Source organism: Vipera berus, assembly GCF_964194415.1.
Source record: "Vipera berus genome assembly, chromosome: 1".
Lineage (NCBI taxonomy): Eukaryota > Metazoa > Chordata > Lepidosauria > Squamata > Viperidae > Vipera > Vipera berus.
The window spans coordinates 112,156,670-112,170,066 of NC_138202.1; the positions used below are offsets into that span (position 1 = coordinate 112,156,670).

At 36.2% G+C, this 13,397-nt stretch overlaps 1 protein-coding gene across 9 annotated transcripts in view; it reads right to left on the reverse strand.

The window, feature by feature from the left end:
- Positions 1 to 8,426: 8,426 nt before the first annotated feature.
- The window catches only part of KMT5B (lysine methyltransferase 5B), a 34,901-nt gene continuing 29,930 nt past the window's right edge, over positions 8,427 to 13,397 (reverse strand). For 7 of the 9 annotated variants that reach the window (XM_081346654.1, XM_081346656.1, XM_081346653.1 and 4 more), the window contains one exon: positions 8,427 to 11,735. In XM_081346654.1, the coding sequence (XP_081202780.1) occupies positions 10,261 to 11,735 (1,475 nt within the window). In that variant the 3' untranslated portion in view covers positions 8,427 to 10,260. The remainder of the gene's footprint in view (positions 11,736 to 13,397) is intronic. The other 2 variants (XM_081346660.1, XM_081346659.1) reach the window with 1 other exon arrangement.

The following is a 13,397-nucleotide window of genomic DNA, read 5'->3' on the forward strand; positions in this document are numbered from 1 at the left end:
AGGCATCGGCCGAATTACTGGATTAGGTATTGCTGGGATACATAGCAAGCATTAAGCCAAAGTTCAAGCTGTGCAGCTTTTAATGGACAATCCAGTTTTGGCACAAGACTTCTTTCAGGATGATGGAGGATCAGAGTCTAAGGCCAACCTACCATAAAAAAAAGAACTTAAATATGCTCAGGTAGTTCTCTGTTGCCCTTTGAATGGACACGTGAACAACTTGGCAGAACTCCCGTTCTCAGTTTTCTCCTTCCTCCCCTCTTATCAAGTAAATCTGGGAGCAGACATGACAACTCAGCTTGGTTAGGATGAACTTTGGTTACAGAGTGACCTGTTTACTCTGATAGTGGGAATCTCTATCAAAGTCAACCTCCAAAATCAGTATCTTACATCACTGAACTCAATGACCTGGTAGGTTAAGAAAAGTTCTTTCACCAAGATGGATACACATATATTCTTCCCAAGAATATCTACTACATAGAACATCCCTCATCTTCAAAATGAGCCTTACTACCTGTGCCTTTGGGCTGCACACAAACTGAATTTTAGAACACATAACCAGTAGCTGTAGGTCAGCCTTTCCTGGCCCAATGCTTTCCAGATATGTTAGACTACAAGTTTTATAATATCTAGCCAGCATGTATACTTAAACACCTCTGGAAAGCACAATGGTAGTAGCCTGTCAATGTAGGCACGAGAGCCTTATTCTTCATTTCCGCAGAGATACCAGATCTGGGCTGCAAAATTCTAGGTGACAACTGGGTGACAGCAAAATGACACATTGTCATGATTACAAACCAGTAGGAAGGACACTTCCTTCAAAGAAGAATCCCTCTATAAAAGATAGTTACAGTTAGTTGTCACTGACATTTTGAGCCTGTTCACACCTTCTGTTGTCTGTTTGCCAGTCTATATACCCACCCATTTATTTATTGCACAAGGAAAGGAAGATACATGGAAATTACTAAATAGAATTATTGCATGGATATGTTTGCAGAGCAATGTAATATTAGAATATATACAGTCTTAACAAAACTTGTAACCACAAGAGGTAGTTATATAACGATAAAGACTAGCTTTTGGAGAAGGTTTTAATGAGAATTTTTCTTCTAAAATTAATGAAATTAAATTTCAAGTATGAAAATGAATTTATTGACAGAAAAGAAATTTAGGAAGAGGAAGGTAAGTCATAAATATTCCAAATAAAATCAATATGGTTAGCTAGCCAAATTGGTTACTTAAGTTATTCCCTCCTTGAATTAAGCTCTGGTATGAAGTTCGCTCTTTGTTCTTCCTTATTCCTGAGCTTTGAGAAGAAAGATCTCAAGTACCTTCCTGTCCATTGTCTTAAATGGGGTTGAAGGGAGAAGTGTTGGATAAGTCGGCTGGGATCTAAAGAAATTCAGCCCAACCGGTAGCAACTCAACATATTCTCTTTTAGTGAGAAACTCAAGGAAGAAAGAGTCTAAATTATTCTCCTTCCCAGGTTATAATGAAGTTGGCCCATGATATCCAGAACAGGAGTTCATATGGCAAAATGAAATGGTAATTTGAATTCAAAAGGGATTTTGCTAACTATTTGTTCAGCTATAACCTAATAAACGGCAGAAATACAGCAATTGGAACAACTAGTTGTCAAGACATCAGAATTACATGAATGCATGGACCTACTACAAATGCAATTAAGGAAAGCAAGAGATCTTTTAAGTAGATTTCTTTAAAGCAGCAGGAGAAAATGGAATTTAAATGCTAATAGCACAGTGCACACAGATATAGAATAAGGTCAGTCCTAGAGGAAATCAACCCTGACTGCTCTTTTTAAGCGTGAGCTTAAATGGACTCCAGAAGATGGTAGAGGACAGGAAGGCCTGGAGGAACGTTGTCCATAGGGTCGCGATGAGTCAGACATGACTTTGCAGCTAGCAACAGCAACAAATGTGATCTAGAGCTGCCTGGGAAATTTTGGGAGTTGGTCTAAACTTTTGAAAGCAGCCAGGATTGAGAAACATTGTTCTGGAGAGTGGAAAAATCTGTGAACAGAACAGACACCTTTAGCCTGAAATCTTACTGATCCTTCCATAGGAATAAATCCCATGGTATTTCATGGGGTCCTCTTTCTAAGGAGGCCTGTACAGAAAGGAGTGACAAATAATAAGCAGGTGAAAGGTGATAGAGGAGAGAGCTCTAGAGTTGGGTTATGGTAAGGAAATTGACTCTTTCTTCTTGAACAACTTTACTTGGTGAAAATCTCTTCCCACCCTTGCTGCAGTTTGTTCTCTTATATAAAATTTACATATACCTTATCTATACAGATTAAATTTTCCATAGTTGTATAATAACTATACCATAGCAATATGTGCATTATTTAAATATCTAATCTGAAGAACCAGGCTAGGAATGGATCATCATGAAGATAATATAGGTAGTCCTCGACTTACAACAGTTCACTTAGTGTCCATTCAAAGTTACAGCAGCACTGAAAAATGTGACTTATGACAGTTGTTCACACTTACAACTGCTGCATCATCCCCATGGTAAAGTGATCAAAATTCAGACGCTTGGTAGCTGACTCATATTTACGATGGTTGAAGTGTTCCCAAGTTCAATTTCAGGCAAAAATACAAAAAAGTGCCTTTAGTTTTAATTAGAATTAGAATTTACAAAAGAAAAACATTGTAACATTTGACTTATTGAAGGAGGTCATTGAAGAATGGGGCCAGAAATTAGTACCCAAAATATCAACAATATCAGCAATGAAGTCTGTTTCTATAGAATTCTCTGAATTTGCTATTAGGTTGTAATCTTCAGTAAAACTTATATATTAAAAAAAACATTTTGGTTAAAGCAAATAGCTTGACCTTCAATAATAATAAAAAATTATTTCGGACTGTAAACCTGATTCCTAGGAGAAGAGTATAAATCTATTTATTATTTGCAATAGTGGTGAATATCTGTAGCTCAGTTGTAGGATGAGGGTGAAGGTTCATTTTCCGAGCTTGTGGGTTGGTTTCCAAACGTTTCGTTACCAGGGTAGGTATCATCTTCAGCTAGGTAACATCTTCATAGCAGGTTAAGTAACAGCTTCAACAGAGTTGAACTTCTGAACTGCTGTTGAACTCTGCTGAAGACGTTACCTAGCCTGGTAATGAAACGTTCAGAAACCAACCCATAAGCTCAGAGAACAAACCTTCACCCCTATTTATTATTATTTTGATGAAGTGGATCCCTGTGTAAGAGGATATTCATCTCTTGTCTCTGTTACATCTTGTCTTAGCTTTCGTTGTTCGTTCTTACTCAGCTAATTTTATGTATTGGCAATAGTAGCTGGTATCACTAAGGCAGAGGTCCCCAACCTTTTGGGCACCAGGGACCGGTTATGTGGAGAGAGATTTTTCCACGGACCGGAGAGTGCGTGGTTTTGTGTGCTGCCTACATCCCATGATGGGGCTTTGCTTGTTTGTGTGGACCAATTGCTGGCATGCTGCGGCCCAGCACTGGTCCATGGAGCGGGAGTTGGGGACCCCTACTCTAAGGAACTTATGGCTCCCCTTCCCTGTGTTCCATTGCACATTTCTCCTACTTGCTCCACTGCATTTCCCCTCTTAGGAAACCTTTCTACCGTTGATAGTTAAATGAATCACTTTTAAAGCAATCCGACTGATGGAATCAAACGTGGTTGCTTTAACTTATGCCAATGGCTGAGAATGTTGGCGGCAGTGGTCTAAAACATCTGGAGGCACCAACATGCTCAAATGCCTTTTTTACTCACATTTGGCTCCTCTGGCAACAGGATACTGGACAAGTCACGGACAAAAGATACATTCAAACTGAATACTTTACAGAAATGAAAATATTTCATAACCAATATGCAAAATTCAGGTAATGAAGAATGACACACTCAAACTACTAGAAGTAGGATCTGAGTCCTGTGATTCAATTCTTCTTATTTTCTCTTCCTTTAACTTCCCTCAGATTAATTCCCCATTCACGTTTCCTCTGAAATCACCTCCCGCCACAAGAAAAAGATGCTTTCCTATTTATAAACTACTAGAAGTTGCCAAGTTCTACTTAGATTCAGAAATTAAGCACAGCTAACCTGGCTTTTTAATCAATAAAAAAGTCAGTTGTAAGCAATGTTAAGAAATAGGTTACAGCTATAGAGTATTAGCACCATCTACAGGGGATCAAAACCAATACATTATCAATTTCATAATCCTATTTTTATTTTATACACAAATGCAATCTGAATATGGCATTCTCTGACACAGACTTCATTATAAACATCAAGGCACCCTTGGGTGTAGGAGCACTGCTTTTAATTGCCTTGCATTTCCATTTAGCTAGACTTACTAGGAACTGGTTAAAAACAGAAGACAACCTCAAAGGCTTGGGCTGATTTTTTGTAAATAAATCCAGAGCTGACTGGTGGAAAGCTGTTGGAAATATGGGTCAAATTTCTCCACTCCTTGAGCAAATCACATTCTTAGCTTTTTAAAGTGGATTCTCACCCCCACAGTGGGCTAATGCCTCCTTAAGTAACACCAGCTGCCTGCAATTAGTGCAGGTTCGCATCCCACCAGGCTCAAGGTTGACTCAGCCTTCCATCCTTCCGAGGTAGGTAAAATGAGGACCCAGATTGTTGGGGGCAATTAAGCTGACTTTGTAATAATGCCGCTTGGGGTGTGTGTGAAAGCCCTAACAAGCAGGCATATACATAGAATGAAGGCTACTGCTAAGCTTGTAAGCCACCCTGAGTCTTCGGAGAAGGGCGGGATATAAATGGAATTAAAATTTTAAAAAAAATAAATTTGGACAAATTACTGAAATGTCAGATATTATCTAAAATTTTTCTATATGTTACTGTTTGTGCATACAGTATTAATACTTTCTATCTGCAACTTCTTATTGTTTATAAATCTTTGCAACAAATTGTTGATTTCTGGGAGAATTTTTGAGGAATTTAGCAAAAGGATCGGGGGAGATTTTATTTACTTTTTCTGGAAAGCTTTTCAGGGCTGTCCACAAAATACTGTAGGGTCAAATGATCAAGCCACAATCATGCTACATGGTTGGCAAATGATTTATTCTTTCACTGTTTTATAATCCCTAATGCTACACTCTTAATATTAATGCTATTATAATTATATATGCCTCAGGTTTATTAGGGAATTTAAAGCATAGATTTAGTTGTGACACTTCATGCAATTTGCTTTCATCCAATAGATTAATTTTAATGTAATCTTTTAGTTTATTTTTCTACATTTAGTTACAATTTTCCATCTGGCACTTTCACATCTAAAGCAGCATAGTCATCTTCTGTAATGGTATGTAGTAAAGATCTTAGAGGAGACAGAAGGAAAGCTGCAAAGTGGGCAATTGGCATGTAAAAGATTATCTCAGCCCACAGAAAGGAGGGTGTAGGAAAAAATTCAGAAGAGACAACCCCGCCCCTGGTTTTAGCGACAGTGAAAGAAAAGGGAAGGGAGAAATACTTCAGATTGTTATGTAACCCTACAATAAAGATATAGAATTAGCACTCCTGGTTTGTTTCTCTGGTCTGGACTACCTTGCAGAGCTAACATCTTCATCGTCTCCTAGATGAAAGTCCTTCATTTATTTAGGGCACATATAAACATAGACCACAAAAACTCCAGGCTAAACGTATCACATCTTTGAACTCATTCTTTGTACGATTTGGGTTTCAACCCATCTCAACAGTATCTTATTTACCCTGACTGTAACTCAGGGTAGATCTCACCTTTACCTTTGCATGATAAAAGATCCCAGGTCAGGATGAAATTCTTGAGACCTTGATGGATTAATCATATGACCAATTGACTGATTGGGTTCACATACTGGTAGGATACACAGAACACACTAGATAGATAGATAGATAGATAGATAGATAGATAGATAGATAGATAGATAGATAGATAGATAAGATAGATAATCTACTTTGAAGTTTTACCATAAGGATTCCAAGAAAATGAAGAACTTTGAACTCATAAAGAAATTGCTATATAAATGCTACAATATTGTTTAGGTAGCTCAAATTGTGAACGCCAAATGTATTATATAGCACTAACTCTAAAAACAGCATCAAAGCTTAAGTATTTTTGCAACTTTCAGACCAGTAATGGGCCACATCAATATGCTTATATAGACCAGACACCTACAATTTTCTTAACGGAGTAGTTAATTATGGATTTTGTTGTTGTCTATAGCTCTCAGATTTCCTGCTGATCTCATCCAAGAACTAACCAAGTCTAGTCTTTCAACCTTACAGGCAAGAGCAAGTGAATACTATACAAGCCTAGATTCCTGCATGTAATAACTCTTCATTTGTCACAATTGATTTGGACTGATCACATTATATACTGAAATTCAAGCCATATTGGAAAAAGACTTTTTGAAAACAAAAGTTCTGGCATTTCCATTTTAAAAAATTGTGGTTTTTTTTGCTATTTTTATACATCTGTACTGTTCCAGATTTTAAAATGAAATGACTTATGGGAAACAAAAGAAAATTAGAGTATATACAATATGCCTTTTTTGGCTCATGTCATGGATTCTGTATCACCAGGCCACAAATAAAAAATATTATTTTCTCCTAGTTAGCTTTTAACTGGCATTCAAGCTACTTCAGATTGATAAGAAAAAAGATTATTTCACCAACAATACCACATTTGACTGGACTATTTTCACATTCTGCATGCAATTTTATGCCAAAGATGATAAGCCAGTAACACACTTCAACAACAAATACACACATTACATTTTAAAAGAAAAAGGGGTGTTCACAAACACAGGCATAATCATACAGTATGATCGTATAGTGCATTAAACAGGCCAATTTTTTCCACAGCCAATAAATTTAAATTCTGAATTCCCCCCTTTTATTTGTTTCAGATTAGTTTGGGCAAGGAACACTGATATTTATATTCACTCTTTTGCTAAATATTTAATATACTGGATACAGCTCAGAGCAAGGACAGTTATCATCAAATATCCTTGGGATAGTGTTAAGTTGCAGGAAGGGTGGGAAAAAAATGCCAGAAAAGAATTTCAATTCCACATTCCAGACTTTACTGTAACTTGTGTGAAATCCTAAATAACAGAAACGTACAAATTTTGAAAGACTGTTTGATGTAGTGTTTTAGGCACTAGGTTAGAAACCAGATGGTAAGTTCTAGTCCTGCCTTAGATGGCAAGCCAACTGGGGGACCTTGAGCAAACCAGTAACTCCCTCTCAGCCCTAGGAAGAAGACAAGGGCAAGCCTAAAAATCTTGCCAAGAAAACTGCAGTGCCTTGAACAGGTAGTCACCAGGGATTAAGAAACAAAATGCAGCTTGTATAAAAACTGTAGCAATTTAGGGCTAAATGTGTCACTAATTCATGTGAGAAAATTCCCAATGTTCAGGGCAAATCTCAGAGCTTGCTATTATGAGTTGTTAGGTTTTGCATAAGTGCATGCTCTTTGTAGCTTCACTAGCATCAGGTTTGCACCGTACTAATTCTAGAATAACTTTTTCTCTGAACAGGGGATAGCAAAATTTCTGCCTTAACCAGTTATAAGCGTGTACTTTTAAAGTAGTGCAAACTGACCATTATTTATTTAGAAAAAAAGTGTCATTTGTCTTGATATTTGTACAGGTCGTCCTCTGTTAATGATGGCAATCGAGATTGTAATTTACATTGCTAAGCAAAGTAGTTGTAAAGCAGGATATCATATGTATGTGCGACTCGATGGCAGTTGCTATGAAGTCAATCCCTCACCATTGTTAATAATGACATCATGAGGTCACCATTTACAACCTCCTGCCAGCTTCCCCATTGATTTTGCTTGTGGGATGCTAGCCGCGAAGATTGCAAAGGGTGCCTGTGTGCCTGTGGGATGTAGTGGCATTGTAATTGCACAGCAGGCACAGAACAATCACTGGGCAAAGACTACCTGTACCATGAGAGAATAGGGTGCTCTCAGATGCAACTTCTCTAGAAATAAATTACATCAATAGTTCTGCCAACATAACTTGAACATCCTTCCAGATGTGCATTTATATCTTGTCTCTGCTATTTGTTGCCAAGCAAATGGGCTGATCCTTAATGCAACCAGAGCAATGCATAAAGTACAGTAGTGCAATTCCTGAACCACAGAAGTGCAGTGTCTGGCATCACTGCTCAACTAGTTGTCCTCCAGATGGTGATTACATGGCTTAGACATCCTGGGGATTATACACTTATTTTAATGGGAAGACGGCACATTGTGGAAGGTTGTGCTGGAATAATGTTATATAAGTCTTATGCCATACCATATACCACTGGCATACACGTTACTCTAGGTTCTTCTTGGCAGCACAATTATGGTGCAGTTACAAAATGTTAAGGTTAGCAAAAAGATTTACTCACAAATTAAAAACTGTTTTTACTATACCCAAATTCCACCCCAAACAATATGAATGTATTTACAGTTTGCAAAATTAATAATCCTTTGGGGGTTTTTTTTGTCCATGCTAATTGCTTTTTTCTGGCAAATAACGATATTGGTAGGACTAAAAACAACTGGTAATAATGAAAATCACAACTGTAGAGAAAACGGTACAACTGGAAGTGAAGATAACTATCGTCAGAAACTCAACAACTGGATGTGGTTACAGAAGACTTAACAGGAATAATTTTCCATTGCACAAGAACTCCCCTATTCAACAGAGAGTCCAATTCGTGTTATTTGCGTCACTCCCAAATTGATAAGATTTCAAAAATTGCTTATAAACATGTATCCGGTAAATCAAGTGGTTTGAAAACTCAGAAAGGAGATGAAATTGGAATTGGTATCCTACCTGATGATTCTGTGCAAAATTCTACACATAGAATGGCAAAGACCAATAGCCCTGACTACATGCCCTATGAAAAATAATGCCTAACTAAAAATAATGAGGTTAAGTTTAAATAAATGGTTAATTTTATAGCATTATGTTGCTTTTCATTCTAGCTCTAAAAAACAGAAAATTCTTTTTTAAAAAAACTATACAAATACTTAAAATCTCAGGATATGAGCTAAACAAGCCCAAGAACAAAAAAAAAGGCCACTGGTCAGAGCTTAAAACTATGTTTATAATTTCCTATTTATTGGCATTAATGTATTTCTAAACTTAAAAACCCTTCTGGTAAGTTATCAATTTTTATGACAAAATTTTGCACAACACACAAATATTTACAACATGTACATTTTCTTTTTCAGTCTTTTTACACTGGATCTCAAAAGACAAAACATTTTATAGATTACCACAGAACAAAAGCTGTGACTTAGGCTTTTCTTTTAAATTTCATAAAACTATCATAAGTTAAAGTGAATAGGTTTCTTTAAATTCCTCGTAGCATTTTTTTTTACAAGTGCAACAGAAAACTATGAGGATCCAATTAGAATGGCTGCAATTAATTGGATAAATGTTGCCTGTTGTAATCATTGTTTCACAGCAAGTTCTTGAAAAAATAAGCACCAATCATTCTTGCAAAGAACAATTTTATCTAAAAGTATTGAAAAAGTGTTAAATACAAGGTGTTTTAATTTACATAACAAGAAATAAATACACCATCCAAACTTGTATTCTGCATACTGCTACTCTTGTACATATAATGTACTAAAAGTCAGCAAACTGTCAACACCTTTTTTTAAGAAATCAATTTGACTTCAAACCAACGGTTTGCTACTATAACAAAGGCCACAAACAGTACGTCTGGGGACAGCATACAGTGTTAAAACTGACAAACTTCAGAGGGGAAAACATCTAGCAATTAAACGGAAAAGCTGTATTTCATTGCTGGTGATATTAACATACTAGGAAACCTCAATAGGCCGCTACTATGATTTCTTTTAGATTCATTTAGTCAGATGTAAGAGCAAAATAATGCTCTCACAGATTAAAAATTGTTTAGCCACATTATTGTGATTTAATTATCCTTCATGGAAAAATCTGATGGCATTTTTGTAATTATGCTTGAGCCTTTATTTTACAATAGAGCACTTTTCTCTAATTCAGAATTGCACATAAGGAGTCTATTAAAAAGTACAATAAAAATCTGCACAACTTGACTTAAGGAGTCAATATGCTGTACACTTTCTACAATATTATGTTGATATAAGTGAACAAACAATAAAGAAGTGCTTCCACTAACATTTTGAGAAAGTTCATCAACTGAAGAATAATTGTCTGGAATTTTGTTTTAAAAAAATGGATATCCTCAGTTTAAGACCTGTAAGCTTATGCATTGAGCCTTAAAGACTGATCTTCTCTTCTCCTGGAAGAAATGTCAATGTCTATTGAATCCTTTCCAACTATAAGCCTTAAACGCTTAGCTGGAGGCAGAGGAATAAAATCATCCTCAAAATCATCCTCATATTCCTCCTCCTCCTCTTCCTCCTCCTCTTCTGATGAAGAATCATCAATAGTTTCTTCTTCATATTGACTATAATCGTCCACTTCCATCCGTGACTCTAGTAGTGAAAGAGGATCACTGCAACACACTCCGTTCTCATGAAGGTCATCCGTGTAAGTTCCCCTATTTTCTTCTTCTCGTTTTAGCTGTATTTTTAATTTTGTTGAACTACTACTAGATCCTGAGTTAAACCCATTATTAAGCTTTGCTACATATAAATTATTATCTTTCTCATGGTCTTTACTTAATTTGATGCTTATTTTTGAAGAATTCATTCCATCATTTTCTTGGTCATTAGTCTTACTGTTGCTATCATGCCGCCTTCGCAGAGTAAGTTTGGGAATCCCAGAGCTGTTTTCAAGAATGAGTTGTGCATCATACCTTGTGATTCGCCTTTTCTTTTTACTTTTTGCAGTTCTAAAGCGCTCTTTGACTTTGAAAGTGTCAGAAGTTACAATGGAACAGCCACCAGATGCAGGAATACAGTCTTTATACCCGATGGCAGAATCCATTACACTGTTTATCTCTCCTAGGTCAGAGTGTGAACTGATCAAATCTGGCAATTTATCTTTGCCAGTCAGCGTATGTGCACAATCCGTTTCCTCCATTTTTGCCAATGGCTTCACCAGTCTCCCTTGTCGAGATTTCTTTTTGGCCACAATTCTTTCACTCTTCTGACACCTCCCCTCCTCCTTCTGTGTTGCTATAAGAGATTGCTCACTCTCCAAAATCACGTGAGACTGCTGTTCCAAGCTATTGGCTCGCAAGCCTGTCAAACTGTTTTTATAGCTACTTAGCATATTTGGTTCAAGCTTTAAGTCGGAGGTCTCTTTCAGATTCGTTCGTGTTCTCATTGACCTCCGTGTTATGTATGTACAGGGTGATATTTCCCCAGGTTCATGAGCACCTTTCACTGAATTTAATTTATATTCTCGCGCTGCATGCCTCGTTAAGCAGCCACTAGACACTGCAACTTTCACTGGTCCCTCTGTTTCTTTCTCCTTCTTAATGGGCAAATTTTTATATAGAACTATTTTGGGTTCTTTAAGAACCAAATTCCCCATTTCGAGTTTCCTAGATGCATTTTTTTGTTCTGGCCTTTTGCACTGATTTCGCAACTTTATCTTTGAAAGTAAAGGCTTTGCAGGCTTTCTCAGTCTCTTTGGTACCCTGGAATTATCTAAATGAGTTAGTCTGGATGAGGTAGAATTTGATGAAGTTGGAATTCTTGAAATAGACTGCCTGGTTAATGTTCTATTCTTGCTGTTCTTTTTTACACCAATTGATGATTTCCGGGTAGCTGTAGGAGTAAACAAAATAAATGTTAAAAAAGTTCATTCTGCCTTCAAGTTGATATCAAAATGTGCAGAAATAACGTTTTGCTTATTCCAGTGCTACATCCTACATAAAAAAAAGGCTTGATTTTTAATGGGTTTTAAAGCTATAATATTAATGGGTTTTAAAGCTATAATAAATTTAACAAGGAAAAACTTCTGTATTTATTCACTAATTTAAATTTTTGTAATTCAGGCACTTAAAATAATGCACTGAATATGAATACCCTGTACAGACTATACCAACACTGCAGCAATATATGCAGTTAACTAACCTTTCCTGGGGCAATTTTCCAGAAATATGTGGCTTCAGAACTCCCATTTTACCACGATGAAATCAGTTATGCCTATTGGACTTTATGAATGTGGTATTAGAAAAGAAATATGAAACTAGATTAATATTGTATGGTAACTGCTGCAAGATTATTGTATGCCAAGATTGGAAAGTAATGAAATCCTATAGCGGAAGAACAGATTATAAAATTAACTGAACTTGCAAAAATGGCAAAGGTGACCAGTCTGATCAGGGGAAAAAATGACGATTTTTTTTTAAAGATTGGATTAAAAGGGATGGGGAAGAAGGGGATAATATTGATTATTGCTTGATAGAAAGAAGGGTAGGAGGCATCAAAGTAATTTTTTTCATTCCTTTTTCATCTTTCTTTGTATATTTTTACTATATGAAAAAACTGTAGTAAAAATATTTTTAAGATATTATCTGTTAACCTCATTATTATAGAAATGAATGGGAAGTCACTTATTTAGGGCTTGACTCAATACATTTTGGTTTAATTTCATATTTTTCATATAATATTACAAGGATAATGCCGTTTAAAAATGTAAAAGTACTTGAATATCAAGTATATTATATATCAATAAATTGGAATTTACTACTAAATGAAGAAATCATAGGTTTATCAAGAACAGGATGCAGCAAAAAGAGAGTATGGCTCCAGAGTTAAAAAGAGAGTATGTTAAAAAGAGAGTATGGCTCCAGAGTTACCACCCTGGATTAACGAAATGGTTTATAAACTTGCACTCTATCTATGTAATAGAAAAACCAATCAGTATTACCAAATTTGAATATTTAATAATATGTTTAAAACCTGGATAGGTTTCTCTATTTGGTTCAAACTGTTCTATGGTGATCTGGGTAGCAAAGTGCAGTTACTTCTATCTTAGTGAGCCTGCAGAATGTCAGCCACTATTTAGGGTATCCTGAACCTTATAGAACAAGTATGAATTATGGTTGTCTGGCACAGCATTTCATAGATAAAATTACTTGTGTTCACTCTGAGTTGGAAGCCCGAGAGAAGAAAGCTACTGAGATGATTTAGGTAATGTCCTATGATATTATACTGAAAGGTTTTTATATCTGTGCATCTTGAGGATGTGGATAGAATTCTCTTGGTAATGTTACCTGCACGTCAGTCTTTCAAGGTAGATCAGGAAACACACTGGACAGGAAGACTAGAAATATACTACACTGAGATAGGCTATAGTAAGAGAATATTGCCTTTGCTTCTCCTCTCCACCCTCTTATACGTAGTGAATTGGAGACATCCTGAATTCTTTTTGCAAGATGCTTCTTAATTAATGTTTCTGTCCTCTTTATTTATATAGCAACT